Source organism: Mercurialis annua, linkage group LG7 (assembly GCF_937616625.2).
Source record: "Mercurialis annua linkage group LG7, ddMerAnnu1.2, whole genome shotgun sequence".
Classification (NCBI taxonomy): Eukaryota; Viridiplantae; Streptophyta; class Magnoliopsida; order Malpighiales; family Euphorbiaceae; genus Mercurialis; species Mercurialis annua.
Genome location: NC_065576.1, coordinates 2,696,179 through 2,718,074, shown reverse-complemented (window position 1 = coordinate 2,718,074; position 21,896 = coordinate 2,696,179). Strand labels below are relative to the sequence as shown.

The 21,896-nt window shown below is 31.8% G+C and overlaps 4 protein-coding genes and 2 non-coding genes across 8 annotated transcripts; all 6 read left to right on the top strand.

The window, feature by feature from the left end:
- The first annotated feature begins 1,325 nt into the window (after window positions 1-1,325).
- LOC126655522 (BTB/POZ domain-containing protein At5g66560) lies at window positions 1,326-4,278 on the top strand. 2 transcript variants are annotated; one of them, XM_050349743.1, is made up of 5 exons: window positions 1,326-1,455; window positions 1,805-1,870; window positions 1,958-2,027; window positions 2,140-3,480; window positions 3,559-4,278. In XM_050349743.1, the coding sequence occupies exons 2-5, from the start codon at window positions 1,833-1,835 to the stop codon at window positions 4,123-4,125; spliced, it is 2,016 nt and encodes a 671-aa protein (XP_050205700.1). In that variant the 5' UTR covers window positions 1,326-1,455; window positions 1,805-1,832; the 3' UTR covers window positions 4,126-4,278. The 2 variants fall into 2 exon arrangements, with proteins under 2 accessions (XP_050205700.1, XP_050205699.1); XM_050349742.2 differs by lacking the exon at window positions 1,326-1,455 and having other exon boundaries at window positions 1,478-1,870.
- A 1,251-nt stretch (window positions 4,279-5,529) lies between these two features.
- Window positions 5,530-8,329, top strand: LOC126654448 (cold-regulated 413 plasma membrane protein 2-like). 2 transcript variants are annotated; one of them, XM_050348303.2, is made up of 5 exons: window positions 5,530-5,727; window positions 5,885-6,108; window positions 6,971-7,078; window positions 7,175-7,245; window positions 7,882-8,329. In XM_050348303.2, the coding sequence occupies exons 2-5, from the start codon at window positions 5,912-5,914 to the stop codon at window positions 8,133-8,135; spliced, it is 630 nt and encodes a 209-aa protein (XP_050204260.1). In that variant the 5' UTR covers window positions 5,530-5,727; window positions 5,885-5,911; the 3' UTR covers window positions 8,136-8,329. The 2 variants fall into 2 exon arrangements, with proteins under 2 accessions (XP_050204260.1, XP_055959823.1); XM_056103848.1 differs by lacking the exon at window positions 5,530-5,727 and having other exon boundaries at window positions 5,787-6,108.
- Window positions 8,330-9,556: 1,227 nt separating this feature from the next.
- Window positions 9,557-9,645, top strand: LOC126659003 (small nucleolar RNA SNOR75). Its single transcript, XR_007634565.1, has one exon. It is a non-coding gene; the product is annotated as a small nucleolar RNA SNOR75 (small nucleolar RNA).
- A 959-nt stretch (window positions 9,646-10,604) lies between these two features.
- TRNAI-AAU (transfer RNA isoleucine (anticodon AAU)) lies at window positions 10,605-10,678 on the top strand. The gene has a single exon. It is a non-coding gene; the product is annotated as a tRNA-Ile (tRNA).
- Window positions 10,679-13,172: 2,494 nt separating this feature from the next.
- Window positions 13,173-15,108, top strand: LOC126655666 (oxygen-evolving enhancer protein 1, chloroplastic). Its single transcript, XM_050349913.2, has 2 exons — window positions 13,173-13,483; window positions 14,190-15,108. Exons 1-2 carry the CDS (start codon window positions 13,235-13,237, stop codon window positions 14,946-14,948), a joined length of 1,008 nt encoding a protein of 335 aa, XP_050205870.1. The 5' UTR covers window positions 13,173-13,234; the 3' UTR covers window positions 14,949-15,108.
- Window positions 15,109-17,143: 2,035 nt separating this feature from the next.
- Window positions 17,144-18,925, top strand: LOC126656203 (CASP-like protein 5C3). The gene is made up of 3 exons (XM_050350717.2): window positions 17,144-17,515; window positions 17,625-17,757; window positions 18,472-18,925. Exons 1-3 carry the CDS (start codon window positions 17,382-17,384, stop codon window positions 18,664-18,666), a joined length of 462 nt encoding a protein of 153 aa, XP_050206674.1. The 5' UTR covers window positions 17,144-17,381; the 3' UTR covers window positions 18,667-18,925.
- Window positions 18,926-21,896: the final 2,971 nt, after the last annotated feature.

Below are 21,896 nucleotides of genomic sequence, written 5' to 3'. Positions count from 1 at the left end.
ATGGAATAACTATTCCGTATAGAATGACAATTCTTTGCTTTGGTTCATGGAATAGGTATTCCAAAGAATTGCTATTCCATGATTTTGTGGAATAAGGACTCCTCTTAAAAATTAAAGAATGCCTATTCCATTCCTTATGGAATAGCTATTATATTCCATACTATTCCATTCCACGAACCAAACATGGCCATAATTCTATCATTGTTTCAAATTTATGTGGCAACCAAACTTTTGCTGCCTCCAAGTTTGGTTGGCATATCAACATAAATTCACCAAAAATCAAAACCATGATAAAATTTTAAAAACTTTATTTTGTAAATGACATTGCTGATCGTCGAAAGCTGTGATACAATTAAAATCCAGTACAAGGGTTGCGATTTTTTTTGCACATATCCCATCTCTATCAAGTTTTAAGTTTATTTACCAATGAGCTATAGCTCAAATGGTATAAGCGCTGAGCAGCAAACTGCTAGGTCGTGGGTTCGTTTCCTCCCACAAGCGATCCCCCCTCCCCAAATTATCAAAAAAAAAAAGTCTTTAGTTTATTTCAATTATGATAAGATAATTATGCATAGGACTCACTAATCCTATTATGGCTAGCATGTTTTATTATACAGATTAGGTAAAGGATCCTCTAGCTGTTCATGGATTTTCATACTATTTATATCACCTAATTAATATGGTTATAAATGCTGGGATGGAAGTTTAGGGTGGTAGACATGCTGCTATAAATGATAGTCATAGTTGTCAATTTTTTTACCTTATTTTTTTTTTATTTCACACCTTATTATTGAAGGTGGGAAATCCATCATCAGGAAAAAATTTCAAATTTTCAAATAATTCAGCCATCCAAATATATTTGGGTCATGTCCTCCATGTGATCATTTATGATATCATACAAACATTTTGAATGAATTTCAATGTAAACTCAATATATAATATATAGTACTAATTTCATTTATGTGTATAGTTTAAACCTTATATGGCAAAAATGTCTCCCTTTTGAAGCATATTCTCTCTATGACAGTGTTGTAATCAACTATTTTAGTGGACCGGCCAAAAGTAATGTACTAATTTTATATTTTGATTCGATTATGACATAATTGCTTCTAAAATAAGAGAAAAAACAAATCACTAAAACCCAATCATCATTAATTTTAACTCATAAAAGTAATTATGAAAATGAATGTTGTTAATTGTACTACAGGACATGCTTCAAACTTAGAGTTGAAAAATCTGATATCAAAAATCATTTCATGACTTCTTATTCTCATACCCCACCTACCCTTTATTATTCTATCAATAATAAAGCTAATAGGACCTTGGAATTAGATTGATTGAGCCATGCCCAATTGCCAATCCAGATTAAAAACTAAACTGAGTGTAATTTCAAGAATAAAAAATTCCATAATTTACGCAAAAGCAAGCAAGCAATGAGCTAACTTCCACTGTGAGGTAATGATGGTCCTTTAGAAGGAAAGAAGAAAATAGAAATTTCTTCTAAAACAAGACTTTATTTCTTCATCTTCTATAGAGAGAATTAGGCATATAAAGAAAGTTAGTTTGATTTTTTTTGATTTTGAGTTGGAGTTGTTAAGATTCTGATGTAATACAAAGAAAAGACACTAAAAAAGAAACATAATATACTCTTCAACTTTTTCGAAATCTGTTTCTAGCTTTATATTTGTCTTGTTTTGAGTTTATATTTGGATTCCATTACTAACAGTTTTTATGTTCTAAACACTCATCTTCCTCGTCTCTATACTCATCATGGATCTGGCTTAACTCTCTACAAATATTTTAGAGACAAGAAAATATTTTCTTGACCAAGAATGGCAGCTGAGAAACAGAGTTCCAAAGGGCAAGCATGGTTAGACTAATACTAAAGTTCCATTTTCTTGTTCTTTGAATAACTGTCTTTAACCTAAAGAGACTCAAGAAAATGTTTATTATGCAGGTTTTGTACAACTGGGTTACCAAGTGACATTGTAATTGAAGTTGAAGATATGACCTTTCATCTCCATAAGGTTTGATCAGCCTAATAACACCAAAAACATCGGTTTTTTTATGTATATTTTCTTGTTTTGTTCTATGGTTTCTTGATTGTCGTTTTGTTTTGTTTTGTTTTCTTTGGTTCAGTTTCCTTTAATGTCAAAGAGCAGAAAACTTCACGAGCTAATAGCAGAACAAGAAGCAAACACAGAAATAAAAGCAAAACAAAACGAAGAACAAGAAATAGAAGAATCCGAACCTGATGAAATCGAGGAGGTTCACTGCCATATTACCCTCCCGGATTTCCCGGGAGGTTCGGAGACATTCGAAATGGCCGCCAAATTCTGCTACTCCGTGAAAATAGAGCTCACTTCCTCCACCGTCGCGCCGCTCCGTTGCGCCGGAGAGTTTCTCGAGATGACGGAAGAGTATTCGGAAGACAATCTGATCTCCAAAACAGAGCGTTTTCTCTCACAATCTGTACTCAAAAGCCTCAAAGAATCAATCAAAGCATTAAAATCATGCGAGAAAGTAATGTCTCTAGCAGAAACCCTAACCATTACACAGAGATGCATTGATTCAATTGCTTCAAGAGCCTCAACTACTGATCCAGCAGCTCTGTTTGGCTGGCCGGTTAGCGACGGAACAACTGAGAATAAACCGTCCGCTACTTCAAACCAAGCGTTATGGAACGGAATTGAATCCGCTGTCCGACGGAAAAAATCTTCCGCTATAGCCTCCGTCGCCGCCGGTAGAGGCGGCACTAATGCAGATTCCTGGCTTGAATATCTATCGCTTTTGAGTTTGCCGTTATTTAAACGGTTGATTTTTGCAATGAAAGAGAGAGATCTGAGTCCGGAGATTATAGAGAGCTGTTTAATGTACTACGCGAAAAAATACATTCCAGGCGTTTCAAGATTGAATCGGAAGCCACCGTTACCGTCATCTTCTTCTTCAACTGTAACGGAGAATGAACAGAGAGAAGTATTAGAAACAATAACTTCAAATCTTCCGTTAGAGAAAAACAGCACCGCCGGATCTTCAACGACAACAACTACGGCGACGAGGTTCTTATTCGGTTTATTAAGAACGGCAAACATATTAAACGCATCGGAATCGTGTCGTTTAGCTTTAGAAAGAAAAATCGGTTTGCAGCTAGAACATGCTACACTCGACGATCTGTTAATCCCTAGCTATTCGTATCTTAACGAAACTTTATATGATGTTGATTGTATGGAGAGAATTTTAGGTTATTTTTTGGACGGAATTGAAGAGAGAAATACCGAGGTGGAAGAAGAAGGTGTTGATCGGAATGTGCGAACTCCGTCGTTGATGCTGGTTGGAAAGTTAATCGACGGTTATTTAGCTGAGATTGCTTCTGATGCAAATTTAAAACCGGATAGATTTTGTAACCTGGCGGTTTCTTTACCGGAGCAAGCTCGGCTTTTCGACGACGGTTTATACAGAGCTGTTGATGTTTATCTTAAAGTAAGCGTACTGTAATGTAATTTAATTAGTTAGGATTTTAATATAATGTTTTTAACTGTGAATTTGTTGTAATTACAGGCGCATCCATGGATATCAGAGAATGAGCGGGAAAAGATCTGCGGAGTAATGGATTGCCAAAAGCTTACATTAGAAGCTTGCACACACGCCGCTCAAAACGAGCGGCTACCGCTACGTGCGGTGGTTCAGGTTTTGTTTTTCGAACAGTTACAGCTGCGACACGCAATCGCCGGAACTTTAATAGCCGCCGAAGTAGCTCCGCTGCAGGATCCAGCAAGACCGTCGGTGTTGAGAAGAGAACAGGAGGAAGTTGACGTGGAGGAAGGAGGAGGAGCAGAGGTGGCGGGAAGTAACACGTGGAGGAGCGCAGTGAGAGAGAATCAGGTGTTGCGACTAGACATGGATAGCATGAGGACGCGGGTGCATCAGCTGGAAAGAGAGTGTTCAACGATGAAGAAAGTAATTGAGAAGATTGATACGGAGAGTGAGAGTACACGTGGCAGTGGATGGAGAGGGTCAATAACGAGGAAGTTTGGGTGTAAGTTTAAGAGTCAAGTGTGTGATTCTCATGAATCAACGGCTGTGAATGTAAGGAAAGGAAAACAACATCATCATCACCAACAATAGACATTTTCTAGTACGTAATCATTAATTTGTTTATCTAGGAATGGGCGTGTATGATTTGTTCTAGCTGGTACATTGTAGTGTAATTTAGTTTTGCCACGTATGAGCTTCGGAAAAGCTGGAATAAAAATTGAAAGTGAACTTTTTTTCTTTAAATTTTCTGACCAAAGTTTATGATGTTTGATCGTCCAAAATTACGCTACTTTTGAGGAGAAAATTATTGCAAGGATAATGTTTTTATGCCATTCCTTTCTAAATCAAAATCACCCTGTGCCAATAGAGGAGATTCACATCTATACTATATATAAAAGCACGGATGGGGGGACAGGCAAATTTACCGAATAATCCTTTTCAGTTTAGTATTAAATAAAGGTTTTATAGTCATTACCTAATTAGTTATTTAATTAATCACTATTGTAATTAAAGTCCTAATTAGAATAGGTAGCTAACTTATCTCCAATTTAGTTTTAATATGTAAAAAATAACTAAATTGTCTCCAAATTAGTAGGAATACCTATCTTTTAGTTTGATTGAACTACAAAATTAAAATATTATATTTGGTCAGTATATTATTATTTAAATTTCTATCTTATTATTATTTTTAAAGATATTATTAATAAAATTAAATTAATTATTTAATTATGGTTATTATAAAACCAAAAGAAGAATAAATTCAGTATGGAACAAATTTGATAACCGAATATATTATATTTACTTTTACAAAAATTCTTAACTAATTTAATATTAATTATAAATAAAAAATTAATATAATTATAATAAATTTACTATTATGTTCATTAATGAGTTACGTTACGAGCCACGTGCATAGCACGTAATGCGAAACTAGTTGTTTAATAAGCTTTAATACTAATACAAGTATAATTCTTTTTTTATATTTTTCTATATACTACATCATTTTTTTTTCTGAAGATTAAACAAATAGACAAAAATATAAAAGGTTTTCTCTTTGAATACGTGCCCATAATATACATATTCATAGATCGGGTTTGGACGTTTGATATTTTCAAATGCAATTTTAAATACGATACATAACTCAGTTCGAGTCTGAATATTTAATATTCAAGTCCGATTTTATAATATATTTTTATTGTTCAGGTCGGATTTTGATGGAAAAATTAATCAGTTGTATAAGTTCAAGTTTATCTGTACAAATATGTTTCTATTTACTCGTATTTGGGCTTGGGGGCCGAGATTTATGCAACGTTTCAGTGACAAAGTCCGGCTCAAGCGGGCCTTACAAAACGTAATCCCATGCTAACCAATCGAGACAGCCCAACAAACCCACCCTGGCCCATTATGGTACAGCCCAACACGCATAGTCTTACTCTTACAACACTTAAAACGACAGCGTTAGAACACTCATCATCCTCATGTTTCGCTCATGGCTAAAGCTGTGAAAGGTTAGTCATCAGGCAAAGCCACGTGCAATTAAGCGCGGGTAAATTCAATCAGTCAACACCTTAAAATAAACAGACAAAAACACAAAACGATCCGAAATTTAGTTTAATTACATTTTCCTTTTGAACATTCAGATTGGAAATAAGCTAAAAACAAGGACCCACCTCACAATCACACTCAAAAACGGTAAGACTGTCTTATGATTATCCACATACAAATTTTAATTACGTGTCTATCCAGCTTCTTAATTGTCCTGTTCTTATTTATAGAAATTTTTTAGCTGTTCAATTGCTTTCTTACTTACTCTAATCTGGTTTTTTCTGGGTCTTTTTTAAATTTCTAGATCTGAAAGAAAAAGAATCAAGAAATTATGGGGAGGATTGAGTATCTGAAAATGAAAACTGAGGATGCAGCTGGTATGAAAGGTGATGATAATGGTAAATTGATTGAATCTGATTTCAATGAACTCAAGGTTGCTGCTAAGAAACTTATGAATGACGCTACTAGACTTGGTGGCCTTGGCTTTGGTACTTCTTTTCTCAAATGGGTTGCTTCTTTTGCTGCTATGTGAGTTTCTTTCTGATTTATCTCCTTTGTTTTTCTTGAATTGTACGAGCGTTTGTGGGAGGAAATGAACGCACGACTTTAGCAGAATGCGCGCTTTTTCTGTTTTTTTTTTCTATTTTTAAAGTTAATGTTGGTGCTATGATTTAAAGTGTTTGCTTTTTGTGGGATTAGTTGTGTTAAAAAGGAAAGGGGGTTCCTTTTTTCTGGTATGAAGTATGCATTGTGTGTTTAGGCTCTAATTGTAAAACTGTTGGACTATTTTTGTTTCATTTTTTTTATCAATATCCTTTCCTTATGTCATAATGGGAATTAATGATTTAAGCATTGGTTATTGTTTAAGAGTATCTATGGATGTAGAGGAATTTTTTGATAGAATTTGTTTTATCGCGTCGTCTGTTTGATAGAGCCTATGATATGCTAACTCATATATGATATGAATGAAGTGATGAAATTAATTAAAAAGAATTAATCATTTAATGACGTGTTGGAATATTAAATCTCTGTCCACGAATATGATATGGAATATATATCCTTAAACCAGGTGGAATAGAAGAATCGGATCCAAACCTGGCCTAAAGACTTAATTAAGTTGAGTTGAGGAATTTCATCTTAGCTGAAGTTTACGTAGAATTTGCGATTGATTGGTGTCTAGAACTTGGAAGTCATTGACTGTGGTTGAATCCAAAAAGTCATTAAAGAGTTTAAATGAATTGATTCGACTATCAGAAGTATATTTGATCAGCATTACTGCATATTACTATTAGTAACTTTCTAACTGATGTTCATTTCAAGTCTGTATATTCTTCCAGAGATATTTGTATGAGTTTCGTATGGAAGTGATAACTCTCAATGTTCAATGCAGATATTTGCTGATACTGGATCGGACAAACTGGAGAACAAACATGCTGACTTCACTCTTAGTCCCTTACATTTTCCTTAGTCTTCCTTCAGTGTTATTTAACTTCTTTAGGTAATAAACTCATGGCTATGTAACTTATTTAGCTTTTCCATTGTTGAATCTTCTGCTCAATTTTATTCATTGGCGTTTGTATCTAACTTTATTCAGAGGTGAGGTTGGAAAATGGATTGCTTTCGTCGCTGTAGTGCTTAGACTTTTCTTTCCTCGACACTTCCCAGGTATTGCTCGCTCTTTTCTTTTTTACTTCATCTAAATTTACAGTTTCATCTGGACATGATATCTTGCATGACCATTTATTTTCCTTTAAATTTAGTTGCTAGTATGTGGTATTACTCAAGCTAACCATAATATTCTATGTTGCACGGAACTTTGTCGATTTCTACGTTTCCATGATTTATTTCCTGAAACATTTCTGAAACTTAAAAAACTTTTTGCTATAAGTCTATTCTTGTAAAATAATGTCATTTCCCCCATTTTTCAATTCAATGTTTCTTGTCTAAACATTTTCATTTCTGTACAACATGGAGGTAATTGATTTATTCATTATGCAACCTCCAGTTCTGTTTACCACCTCTGCTTTTCTTTCTCACACCATCTATGTCAGGCTGGTATAAACAAAGTGTTATTTAGGAAGTTCGTCAGCTCATTAGCGCCTTCTATTATCTTAGGTAACAAGTAATGAATGCAACCACTATCACTTATCAGCAATAAGATTGAACATCATAGCCTATTTGTCACTCATTGTTACTCGAGTCATACATAGATGATGAAACAATTTTGTTAAGTCAATTAGTACTAATGTATATACAGATTCGCGTGTTTGGTTGATTTTGCTGTGTCGTGACCATTGACAGATTGGCTGGAGATGCCAGGATCTTTGATCCTACTACTGGTTGTGGCTCCCGGTTTCTTTGCACACACGTTGAAGGAGAGCTGGGTCGGTGTCGGGATATGCCTCGTCATCGGTTGTTACCTATTGCAAGAGCACATCAGAGCATCTGGTGGATTCAGAAACTCATTTACACAAAGCCATGGAATATCAAACACTCTTGGTATCATTTTCCTCATAGTTTATCCAGTATGGTCCCTACTGCTCCACGTCCTCTAAGCTTTTGTTGTTTATATCAACTTGGTGCGTCTCTACAATGAGACTTTGATCTGTGATTTCATGTTACATTTATATCCATTTCATAGTGCTGTTCATTTCAAATGTCCATTACAATTCTGAGTATCTATCTTAAAACAGTTCTAACTAAAGTGAAATATTTTTTTATGTTTTAATTAAATATGTTTTTTAGGCAAGTTTTAAATATGTTAATTGTTGTTTCTAAATAAGATATTTATTTAATAATTAGTCATAATTAATTTCAAATACAAGTTCTTATGTTATTAAAGCAATTAACTGTATAGAATTATCCAATATGTTTTTGGTTTTGAGTATTCTTGTTATGATATTATGTGATATTTGCAATACAAATCCTAACGTTTCACTTCTTTTGTGATTTAAGCCTAACATTTAAAATGTCAAGAAACAAATTCTAACCTTTTCAAATTTTTGCATTTGCAGCCCAAATCGTTTTTCGGTCATATTTTGCATATGTGATAATCATATTATTTGACATATTAAATTCTAACGTTTAAAATTTTTGCAAATAAAATCCCAACCTTTTATATTTTGGCACTTTGTACTAGGATGATAAAATGGTTGGAATATGAGATAGGTTACAAATTGCAAAAATTGGAAAAGTTAGCATTTGTTTTATAAAGTTTTAAACGTTAATGCTAAAATCGCTAAAAAAATGGAATGTTAGGATTTATTTTTCCAATAACCCTAAAATTATTTATGAAGTTTAATTATAAATAATTAAATATCAATTAATAGACATTAAAAAGTTAAATAAAATAAAAAAAAACAATGAGTTATAATTCAAATATTATAAGTATCTATCCACAAATTGTTAGGCCGTGGGTTCAAATCCTTCCAAAAGCGTTTTTTCTCTCCCATTTTTTTTTTAAAAGTTAAATAAAAAACATTTAATATAATGTTTCTCAAACTTATATGCTAACTTCAATAACATAAAATATTTCAATGAATGTAAAATAAAAAATTAGAGATTTTTTTGTCAAACAAAACACATCTAATTTCTAGCTTAGAAAACAATTGCAGTCCAACTAAACAACCCACAATGTTGCTATTAAGAGCGTTGAAAGTTAGGGTTAGGGGAGAAAATGGGGGCTAAATCTAAATAATAAAAGGGTAAATAAGTAATTGGAAACCACCCAATCGAAACCCTAATTATGCCTATAAAAACAAAGCAAACCTTAAAGTCTCACTCATCAGTTCCTGCTCTTGTAGCTGCAGTCGGAGTTAAATTTACATTTTAAAAAAATTTCGTGTTCAGATTTCTCTAGTTTTTATGTTTTTTTAAGTTTTTTTTAAGTCATTGTTAGATTTTCTTTTTTCTTTTTTCTCAACAATTAATTTTCTTCAACATGCTTTATGTCTGTTATATTAGAATTTTGGGTAATTCTCGGTGATGAAGAAAATCATAGATGACGAGTCCGATCAATCCATTCTTTTAAATCGTGACGACAATCGAGGCATTTGTCTGAGAGAAGTCCCAATTTTTACTAATTCGTTTTACATTTTCTGTTCATAGTAATTTTAATTTTTTTCTTCTAAAACTTGCATAAATTTAATTTGGCAGTAATGAAGATTGTTTATCATGTTCTTATCATTTTATATGATTTGATGATGTAATAACCTCCTACTCATTCTGAATTGCCTTATATTTACCAACTCTTTTTTCACATTTTGACTTGAACTTGAAATTATCTATTTGATTAACTTTTATTTGTTTAGAGTATTTAATTGAAAGGGATTAATGCAGCAATGATGAGAAGAATTGAACTCAATAATTATAAAATTGAGGCGTTTGCCTTTGATGATCCTTCAAGCACTTTTGAGCTGCTTAATCTCTATTATCGGATTACATTAAAAATAAAATTAGATTGATTCCGAAGTCATAATCTATTTTGCAAACAAGTAACATCTAAGACGATGTTTTTAATTTATAAAAAGGACTAAATTAAGCACCAGTTTTAAAGCAAAGACAGATTGAAATATTATGGAAATAGACCGGAAATATAACCTAAATCATAAAAACATATCATAGATGAAAATGATAAAAAATATAAAACAAATTAAAATTCTATAATTGATTGAATTTTTTTGACACCAATTTCACCGACTTAACTTCTATTGATACTTTGTTCCATTTTAAAATGTAAAGAAGTGTGTCGAAAAACAATGAAAAATGTGATTTACTCGCTCTCTTAATTTGATCTTCGGTTAGAAGCCGAAAAATACAGTCTCCTATGCTCGAAATCAATAAAAATCGGCCTATTGACTTGATGCACTTTTATGTGCAATTTGACTTCTTTGGATACAGATCAGTTAAGAGTAACAATTTGTGCCCTATACCTGAACTGAACGTTATGGGTCTAATGCCAGCGCTCAAACAAATCTTCTACGATTTACGGATATTGTTGTTTTATGATAACCATCTGAACAATTGGCCTATTAGCTCAGCTGGTTAGAGCGTCGTGCTAATAACGCGAAGGTCGCAGGTTCGAGACCTGCATGGGCCATTTTTTCGCTTTTTAAACTTTGGAGAACAGCAAGCTTTGTTGCAGTATGTACAGTTGGATTTCATAAGTAGAAAACTGTAGATGGTTGAGAAAGCTAATGAAGTTGTATTTCAGTTAATGTATCTTTTTGTGTTTCAGTAGCCTTATTCATTATCAGAATTTTATAATGGATTAACTTATGATTTATTTTGGTATTAAGACTCTCTTAAAAAAAAATTATGATTAAATGAAAAGTATAATTTACGTGAATTAAATTTCTCATATTCATGAAAATTTAAAATTAGTTTAATTTTATATTTTGTGCGAGTAACAAAGGCATAGTTTTATATCCATGTAATGTTTTTTTACAAGTAGTTTCATAATCCTTTTAATTGTAAAAAACAGTAATATTTAAAAAAATTGAGATAATATTAAAAAAATTCATAAACTGTACATGTTTTTTCAATTTAATCAAGAACTTTAAAACGTTTCAATTGTATGTATGAAGTTTCATTTTTTTCTCAAATTGATACAGGAGATCATAACATGCTGAAGTCGCTGTCAAAAATGATATTCATCTCAGCAAAATCGCACCAATAGATGAGTGTCACGTCAGCATATGTATTGAATTGAGAAAAAAAATGAAACATCCTGCGTATGATTAAGACGTTTTTAAGTTGTTGGTTAAATTGAGAAAATAAATATAATTTGTGAATTTATTTAACATTACTCTAATATTGTTTTATATATTATATACACCGCATCTTTCTAAAAAATGCATTATTAAAAAAAAGCTTGTGTAAAATAATTTTATGAATAAAAATTATCAATCAAAATGGAATACTTTAGAATAGAATTCTCTCAATTTAGAAGAGACGGTTAATTAGTAGAGAATTTAACTCTGTGGTCAATATAATAAATAAATTTAATTTTTTATTTCAATTCACCTTATTTTTTGCACATGTTGTTCACTCCCAAAATTTAAATAGCAATTTGCCCTTCGACTTAAAAGCAATGATCAACCAGTAGAGATTTTAACCTTTTAGTCAATTTAATATTAAATTTAACTTTTTTATCAAGTTATTTCGTTTGCGCATATGGCTTAGCGCTTGGTTAATTAGCATATTTTTTATTTTTTAAATTTAAAAAATAAGTAATTATTAAATTTAGCATGATATATTTCAAAAAAATATATCTAATAGTTTTGACTAATTAAATAATTAAAAATTAGTTATCAAATAATTATAAATCATTAATGTATGAATAATATCTTAAAAAAATTTAATTTTATGAATGAACATAAATAGAAACATATAATACCTTATCATAGTTTTTAATAATTACAAATTAAAAAAGGCCTAAAAGTTCCATATTTTTTTGGAAAAATTAAGCCTTTTATGAACATTTTTAACTTTTATTATTAGTTAATTTTTTTATTAGAATTTAATACCACCTCGAGCCAGCATAAATTCAATGCATTAATAAAAGATATCAACTCAAATTGAATTCAGATTGAATTTAAATGTGAATATTAAGTGGCATGGATACACATACAAAACAAATGGACACTTGGACTCATAGACGGAAAAATAATACTAGTATTATTTTTAAACTTTTGTATGTTAACATGAAAATTTGTGTTTGGAACAATAATTTTTCGACACAATTTTAAAACAGAAAATATTGATTAAATAAGAGTCGAAACCAATTAAGCCTTCTATTATAAATATATTTTATTTATTAGATCAACTAAAGCTCAATCAAATCCCACCCATAATAAGGTATATGCTATAACTTATTTTATATATATATATAAAAAAACGGAGCGTTTGTAAAAAAATTTAAATTCAAAATTTAACAATTTATTTTCCAACACTTATACCATTTGAGATATAGCTCATTTTTCTATCACTTAGGTTAGGTATGCACCAGAACAATCATTCATATTTAGATGTTCTACAGTCTAGGAGTTTTGGCATGGTTGACAAAATTTTTAAGACATCTTCCTGAAATTTTAGCTTCAATTCAGGCCTCAGCAGCCAGTAGGCCGATTTAAAAAGGAATGTATATAACTACAACTAGACTTTTTTTAAGTCCGCTAAAGTAAAGTAGGTCTATTTTCGTGAAGAAAAAAAATGTTCCACAAATTCTTAATGTCTCTCACAAGGCCCATATTAATGGTTGTAAGTTCTTGAAATCCCACTTCCATGACTAGCAAAGCCCATTGTTGAACAATGAATGTCCTCTCACTTCCAATGACAAACAAGAAAAATCAGAAACTATGAATTGATTCAAGGCCACATGACCTTGGAGTTTTGTCCACACAACATCATCCACCCTATAAAAAAACAAGAGTATCTACATCCCAATGACAAAACATGACACGTGTCATCTCAATAACAATTATCATCACCTTCAATCAACCAATAGAAAGATTAGAAAAACCTTATCCTATCCTCTTATTATCTTACTCACACCATAGCCACCAAAATAACTTTGCCACACAAATAACATTTATCACTCGTTCACTTTTATTTCTTCTTAGCACATTGCACACTAAGAGGAAAAATTAGAAAAATGGCAGCCTCACTACAAGCTGCGGCTACACTGATGCAACCAACTAAAGTTGGTGTGCCATCTTCTAGGACTAGCTTTGTTCAATTTAGATCATCTCAATCTGTTTCCAAGTCTTTCGGGCTAGAGCCGAGTAGCGGTGGTCGGATCGCTTGCTCTTTGCAATCTGATCTTAAAGATTTGGCTCAAAAGTGTGTTGATGTTACCAAGATTGCTGGTTTTGCTCTTGCTACTTCCGCCCTTGTCGTCTCGGTATGTTTTATTTTTACCTATTATTTTGTTTATCTTTCCGTAAACGCTTTCTAAAACGTACAATATAGGTTGTCATTTATGCATAATTTATAGTAAGATCATGTCTTTGTGTGTTCTTTTGTGATATACTAATATGATGATTCTTTAATCAAGAGTAAGTCAAGATAAGTATTCTTGCTGCCTTAATTGATTAGTGCAAATTAATCTTTTTAAAAATACAAATGATTTTAAGAAACTACATTTGTATTGCCCTCCAGCATGTAAAATGATTTAGAGATGATGTGTACGTAAATTATGTGACGTTCAATTTTCGAGAAAATTTTAGATGATGAAGTTCACCGCTTATAAAATTATCAACTTATAAAATGTGATACGTTAACGATATGAATTAAAATGTTTGACATAAAAAAAATTATGGCCTTCTTGAATTAGTAAATAATCATGTTATATGTGTCATATTCAAAATGATTTGCGTATAATCTTATTTGGTGAACTGATTCACTTAATATTTTTTCACATAGATATTATAAAGCTATTCAATCACGTAAATAATATTAATAATTATTTATATTACATGAAAATAGTAAATCAACGGATTATATTCGAATTGGAAATAGCAAAATGATAATTAGATTAAATTTCAAAATTATTTTTAAAAAAAATAGAAGAATAGACTTCATGATTATTAATTAGTTATGTTATGCAGGGAGCTGGTGCTGAAGGAGCTCCAAAGAGACTAACCTACGATGAAATTCAAAGCAAAACATACATGGAAGTTAAAGGAACCGGAACAGCCAACCAATGCCCAACAATCGACGGCGGAGTCGACAAATTCGCCTTCAAATCCGGCAAGTACACCGCCAAGAAATTCTGCTTAGAACCAACTTCCTTCACCGTCAAGGCAGAAGGCATAAACAAGAACTCCCCACCCGAGTTCCAAAACACTAAACTCATGACTCGCTTAACCTACACTCTCGACGAAATCGAAGGACCATTCGAAGTTGCCTCCGATGGCACCGTCAAGTTCGAAGAGAAGGACGGCATTGACTACGCCGCCGTGACAGTGCAACTACCCGGAGGCGAACGTGTGCCGTTCCTTTTCACCATCAAACAGTTGGTTGCATCCGGCAAACCCGAAGCCTTCAGCGGAGAGTTTCTCGTGCCCTCGTACCGTGGATCCTCATTCTTGGACCCTAAGGGTAGAGGAGGATCCACCGGATATGACAATGCAGTTGCATTGCCTGCCGGCGGCAGAGGTGACGAGGAGGAGCTACAAAAAGAGAATGTTAAGAATACTGCTTCGTCCGTGGGGAAAATAACCCTAAGTGTGACCGGAAGTAAGCCGGAAACCGGAGAAATTATCGGGGTTTTCGAGAGTGTGCAGCCGTCTGATACCGACTTGGGAGCTAAAGTTCCAAAGGATGTGAAGATTCAGGGTGTTTGGTATGCTCAGCTTGATTCATAGAATGTGTGAGAGTTCATCTCTTTGATTTTCTGTATTAATATTTTTCTTGGTTCAGATTTTGCTAAATGTTGATGAAGGTGTTTGCTAAACTTTTCTGTGACACAATTCAGATGCTCAAACACTAGAATCTTGTATATTAATTACTATTATTTTACTATCATTATCAGCATTTAGCTACAAGTTTTAGTTGTGCGAGGAAAATGGAAACCAGTTTAAGTTTGAATTCATAGCACATGGGAAAGTTTAAAGTTCAAACTCGAGCCCGAATAAATTTAAGTATTTAAATTAGAATTCTTTTGCAAAAAAAAAAATTAAAATTCAAGTTGAAGTGTGCTATACAAGAGTTTAGTTCTCAAATTGAAATTCGAGCTTGAATGTATTATAAAAACTCAAGTTCAACATCAAGTGAGTTTAAATTTAGCTTAAGTTCGATTGCGTTATACAAGTTTGAGTTCAAACTTGCACTCGAATGAGCTTAAATTTTAAAATTTCAACTCAAACAACAGAATGAATTACTTGAGTTATTTAAAAATAAAAGTAAATTATTCAAATATTTATCATATTTAATAATATTAAATTTTTTAACAATGAATACAAAATTTTACCAATCAAAATTGGCAATTCACAGACAATGATCAATTAATCAAATTTCAACTTTATGTCAATTTAGTCTTACATCTGGCTATTTTTAATAATTTATTTCATTTTTGATAACATTAATAGAAGAATCAATACCATTGATTTTAAGAAAAAATAGAAGAAAAAGAATGTAGGCTAAATTAGATGAGAAAATCTCAACTCTAATACAAAGTAAAAGGATGATATATCTATAAGGAAAATACTATATTACCTTTAACATAATGATAAGCATAACAATCTATTTAACAATTCTTACACCTAATTCGGCAATGTATTGCTCACCTTCTCTGATAATTATTATTTTAAAAAGGGGAAATTTATATAAAAAAAATAAGTTTATGATCAAATTAACTATTAAATTAAAATATGTACTAATTAAACTTGGCTTATAAATTGAGAGGAAAAATTTCCATTTACGTCAAAATAAAATTGATGGCTTCGCAAAGACAGGCTTACTGTTGCCTGTTCTATGTTACGTGAGATGGCAAAACTGTATCTCTAATGTCCAATAATCAAAAAGTCAATTAGGAACAGTTCCATTTTCCTATTGGTTTGCTTTACCTTTTTCATAATCAGATGCTTAAAGAAAGATTTAGTGCAGTGAGCATATTTACTCATTACCTCAAATTTGGCTAATTTAGATTTTCAGGTCATTAAATTTTGTAGAGAAAAAGCAAATATTCTTTAAATTGTGCTAAAATTGGCCCTGCACTAAATGTCAGTGATTAATTTATCTAATAATGTTAGCCAAGTTGTGATTTGTTAATTTGTGAATAGAATGGAATTTTGAATTAGAATTTCAAAATTATAATTAAAGGTCAATCATGCCGTCCGTCCGTTTCCTGTTACTGAAACTGTTGTGTTAGGTGAGACAGAATATTAAGAAATCAAACATGTTTTAATTTTGAAAATAATACTATGAAAAATGCTAGCCACTCTTTAAAATCGGTTTTAAATCGGTCGGTTCGATAATTGAATCAAATCAAACTATCCGAAATATTTTCTTTAATTAGATTGTAGTTGAAATTTACACATAACCGAATTATAATTAAATAAAATAATATGTTTGGATAGAGCGGCTATATGTTAGAAAAAGGAAAATTTTATCTAGAACAGATTCACAAAAAATTTATCAACCCATACAATTAAATTTTAAAAAATTGGAGTAAAAATTCATCCAAATTCAATTAATCTTTTTTTTTTCAAAAGAATTACCTATAATGAACAAAACTAATCAAAAATCAAATCAAACTGAATTCTAATTTAGTCAGTCGATTATCCAGTTATAATTAAATACTAGTATATTTTAAGAGATACATAAAATTGAGTCGGAGAGAAACCATATTTCAAGTAATTAGACTAGTAAATTAATACACATTATTTATATATGATTATTTAACTTAAAAATTTATATAATTGAAAAAACATAATATTTTAAATATAATTTAAAATTTCAATTAGAAAATAACTTGAATATGTTGAATTGATTTAATTCGGCTTCTATTCCACAGTGACAGCCAACTGATAGTGTGTCTATAATCTTAATTAGCCACTAGCATTACAAAGGCCCCACACTCACTAATTAACGTATCAACCCCAACCTTCAATCAAATTAATTAATCACTAATCCAATAACTAACCAAATGGAGTTTTTCTTTTTCATAATCCCTTTTTAGCCAAATCTAAGAAAAACTGTGTTGATTTTGAGACAGCATCAGAGAAATGAAGCACTTATAAATTCTACCGGAAATTAATGAAGAGAGAGTGGCATGCCGGCGGCGGCAGGTGAAGAACATGACGGAAAGAGTGCCGGGAGCTATCGGAACAAGCGCCAGCTTGGCTCTCCGATTAGGGCAGACCATTTTTTCTATTGCTTCTCTTCTCTTCATGTGTTTAGGCATTGATTTCTACAGTTATACTGCTTTCTGGTACTTCTTCTTCTTCTTCTTCAATTCATTGATTACAATTCTATTTTATGGTTTAACCTAAATTTCTGAAACTTTGAGATAATTTTAATTGTTAATTAATTAATTGCAGTTATTTGGTGATCGTTATGGGATTAATGATTCCGTGGAGCGTAACTTTGATGCTAGTCGATATATATTCTGTTTTTATCAAGAATTTACCTCATCAATCAAAAGTTTTATCAGCTATCATAATTGGAGATTGGGTAAGCATTCTTAGACTGACTTAATTGTTTCTTATCAATTAACCCTAATTATAAGTATAGTTATTTATATATTTATCTGGACGTTTCACTTTTATCGCGGTTTAATCTCATTCTTTAAAGCGTTGAGGGTTATTGACATAAATGGTTTCAAACCTTTGCACCTTGTATCAAAATAGTACCAAACCTTTAATTTGTATCTTTTTGATACCCAACTTTTTATCATTTGTTTCAAAATGGTTTTTTTTTACAAATTTCGGCCATTTTTAATGATTAGGAGAGGCGAAAGAGAAAGGATGAACCACCAAACTATGGTATGTGTCATGTGATATGGCATCTGATGTGGTAAAAATAAATAAAAAAATATTTCTTCGGTCGCCACGTCATTAAAAATGGCGTGAATTTGTAAAGAAAAACCAATTTGAAACAAATGATAGAAAGTCGGGTACCAAAAAGATACAAATTAAAGGTTTGGTACCATTTTGATACAAGGTCCAAAGGTTTGGTACCATTTTTGTCAATAACCCGTCGTTTTTATACATTTTATTTTTGGTAAAAATCGACTACATGCTTCATAATATAAAAACACAAAAAATCTGGGTGTGTGATGTATTAAAAAATGAGGTTAAATTGCTACAAATGTAAGACGTTGGGATTTAATGTACGAGTAACCCTTATAATTATGATATAAATATTTAATTAATTTTATGATAACAGGTATTATCGTTTCTAGCATTAGCAGCAGCAAGCTCAACAGCAAGTGTTACAGATCTTTTAATTGAGGTCGGAAATTCATATTGTCCTGATAAATTATGTAGCAGATATCAATTATCTGCTGCTATGGCTTTTTTAACTTGGTTTCTATCATTTGTTTCTTTTCTCTTCAATCTTTGGCTTTTCCCTTCCTTGTAAATTTACATTTACAGCTATATATAGAAAAATATAAATTGTGACATGTAATTGTTAGGAAAAAATTGTAAAGAATTTCTATTGTCCTATTCCTATAGGCAAGTAATTTCAGAAATATTTCAGTTTGATTGCCACTTTTGAAGGGGAAATACTTTAAGATGAAGAAGCTATAACAGATGCTTATGCTGCTCGTGTGTTTAATAGGGGTATGCACTGCAAATGTTTGATAAAATGTCTGAGAAATTTATTGGCAAAAAACCCATCAAGAGTCCATGTACTTCCCACTTTTCTTCAATGATTTTGAAGTCCTTACTTGGACGGAATTTGGTAAATGCGTCTCACTTTCCGTTAGCGAGAGTCTAAAAAAAATTATATTATAATTGATGTCCTTAAGGACCTTTTGAACAAAAAAAGGTATAATACAAAAACTCATGGAGCAATTTTATCTATAATTTCATATGCACAAATTTGGTAACGTTAGCATTTAATAGCGAATGGGCACATTTGCCATATTACATCCAAATAAGGATGTTAAAATTGAAATAATAGGGACTAAACAAATTAAAGATAAATAGTTAGAATGTTCTGAATAAAAGTGATATAATATAGGGACCTTGAGATAGTTTTAGCCAAATTAGTTTTATTAATAATAAACTCCTAAAATATTTTACTTCCTAATTTATTTTATTGTTAATACATTCCTAAATAGGAAAAGAATCTCTATCTAATTAGGATTTAACATTAGCTTCTATATATATATATGTGAATTATTTCAATGAAACTGATACAAAATTTGAGTTCATTAAACAAAATTATGGAGTCTTTTTCATAGTTACAAGCATTATTACAAACCAAATTCTATGAGTCATGTAAAGTTCATAATTCAAAATGTTATAATTTCTTCTACTTGGATTGCATTAAATCTACATCAAATTTCACATTATGTGAAATCTGCAAGAGAGATCGAAATGATCACGAAGATCACAATATTATTCAAGTATGTATTATAATTAATCTTCATCATAATTAGATTTTATTATATCTCCAATTGTTGTTTATTGTCCTTACTATTATGTCTCAAATTATTTGTTTTTCGTCCTTATTTTCTGTCAATTGATGAAAAACAGATTGAATAAAGCTTAATGTGTAATGGTTAATTAAAAATTTGTGTCCGTATTTTGTTTTAAGTTTCCTCTAGACTGTATCACTAATAATTAATTACTGATACACCATACAAGAAACAAAAAACAAATATCAACACTTGCTATATGAGTGTAATATAATATGCGGTATGAGTTAGCTGATAAACAAATTCATTAATCTTCAAAATATACAAATTCACTATATTATTCGAGTAAATTATAAAAGTCAATTATTTTAGAAAATAAATATGATTTAGTAACCAAATGGTAGTTCCATAATTTAATATTCATCTATTCTTCTCTCTAAAAAAAATCATCTATTAGGTTTAATTTTAAATTGTATCGTTTATTTTCTATCTAAATATTACTGTGGGAATAAATATTTTTCTTTAACCGATAAGCTGGGGCGGAGAGATGGTGGGGTGTTGAGAATAAACCCAACTCGTAGTAAATCCGGAAGTACGGAATCGATCCCACGAAGACAAGGGGTTTAAAATGAACGAACACGGATCTTGAATTCCAATTCGGAAAGCAACAAACAAATGATTTGGATCTAATAACTACGGACTAAAAATAAGGTAATCAATAATTAATCTATCGATAACAACCAAACAATCAACTATTTAACTTAAAGATTGAAACAATAATAAAGGTAAGTTCAAGGGTTGCTAGCTTAAATTGATAGAATCTTAGAGTCGGGGTTGTAGGATGGCGCCGGTTTTGGGTCAAGCTATTCGAAAGCCCTAAGTTCCGCTCTCTCGAGTCTAAAACTAGGAAAATTGCAATGAACTAATCAACCGATAACTAAATTGCCCTAGCATAATTAGTTATCGACTAACTAGCAAATTACAATTAATCAAGCAAACTTAAGAGACCACCTAATCCCTAAACCGCCCTCGCGTGATTAGGTCCTAGGTTCAAGACTAATCAATTCCGTCTAATTAATTGACCCTCGCCTAATTAATTAGACCAAAATCCTAGGTTAATAGATCACACTAACCTAGGCATTAAGAGCACATAGCCAAAACAAACACAAGCCAAACACAAACCCAATCCAAATCAACTAACAACCTAAATTAACAACCCCCAAACAAAGAGTTTAGCCAACCATACTTAATCTAACATTAATCACAAGGTAATAACTAATAAGCATAATGGAAATAGGATAGATTACCTTGATTAGAAAGTAGAACACCAACATAAACAAGATAATGAAGATTGAATCATAAGAACTTGCATTAAAGTGGGTATAAATCCCAAAATCTGGAAATGTATTAAGAACACTAAAAACTAGAAATATTCTCTAGAGCAAAAGGAAATTCTCTCTACTTTTAGTTGATTCTTACAATAATGAGGTAATGACCTAAAAATAGAGATAAAAGGGGTTATATAGTACTCCCCAAAAAGGAAATAAAAGACATCCTATTACATGGGTGTTTAGCCAAATAAGGAAGTGGGCCTAAGTCTTGATTCTTCAAAATTCGAAATCTGAGCCCATCTCATAACCCTTGTCTCGATCGAGACACTCATTAAAAGAGTGTGTCTCGATCGAGACACTAGTAGCTCAAAAGCTACTGCCTCAATTCTTGGCCTTGTCTCGATTGAGACACTTCCTCTTGTGCCTGTCTCGATCGAGACAAGCTTCTGGCTTCTCGAAGGTTTCGTTTCTTTGCTTTCTTGACGATTCTCTCGCTTCCTTTAGCCAAAACCGCTCTAAAACACTCAAATGCCCTGAAAAGGTAAAGCACGTAATAAGGTACTCAATTCATCTTAAAACACTATGAAAGTAGCATAAAAAGTGCTTTAGAACACCCTAGTAGATAGGAGTATTTTACTCCTATCAAACCTCCTCACACTAAACCTTGCTTGTCCTCAAGCAAGAAATGCATCAAACCACAATTCACTCTTAGCAACTTTGGCAATAATGAACAAGCATCAACAATCAAACTCCACATCAAGAATGCACAAATGCAAATGTCTAACATCAACAACTAGAGACAATGCAACAAATGAGCAATTCAATTGTCATGACATATTCCAAAGACAAAGAGAATACAATCGCATTAGTCTATGGTCAATCTCGAATAGTCA

Coding starts and splice junctions, on each gene's coding strand:
- LOC126655522 (XM_050349743.1), top strand. CDS start 1,833: ATGGCAGCTGAGAAACAGAGTTCCAAAGGGCAAGCATG. Junction 2,028..2,139: donor TGACCTTTCATCTCCATAAG/GTTTGATCAGCC, acceptor TCTTTGGTTCAG/TTTCCTTTAATGTCAAAGAG. Junction 3,481..3,558: donor CTGTTGATGTTTATCTTAAA/GTAAGCGTACTG, acceptor TTGTAATTACAG/GCGCATCCATGGATATCAGA.
- LOC126654448 (XM_050348303.2), top strand. CDS start 5,912: ATGGGGAGGATTGAGTATCTGAAAATGAAAACTGAGGATGCAGCTGGT. Junction 6,109..6,970: donor GTTGCTTCTTTTGCTGCTAT/GTGAGTTTCTTT, acceptor TGTTCAATGCAG/ATATTTGCTGATACTGGATC. Junction 7,079..7,174: donor GTGTTATTTAACTTCTTTAG/GTAATAAACTCA, acceptor AACTTTATTCAG/AGGTGAGGTTGGAAAATGGA.
- LOC126656203 (XM_050350717.2), top strand. CDS start 17,382: ATGACGGAAAGAGTGCCGGGAGCTATCGGAACAAGCGCCAGCTTGGCT. Junction 17,516..17,624: donor TACAGTTATACTGCTTTCTG/GTACTTCTTCTT, acceptor AATTAATTGCAG/TTATTTGGTGATCGTTATGG. Junction 17,758..18,471: donor CTATCATAATTGGAGATTGG/GTAAGCATTCTT, acceptor TTATGATAACAG/GTATTATCGTTTCTAGCATT.
- LOC126655666 (XM_050349913.2), top strand. CDS start 13,235: ATGGCAGCCTCACTACAAGCTGCGGCTACACTGATGCAACCAACTAAA. Junction 13,484..14,189: donor CTTCCGCCCTTGTCGTCTCG/GTATGTTTTATT, acceptor TATGTTATGCAG/GGAGCTGGTGCTGAAGGAGC.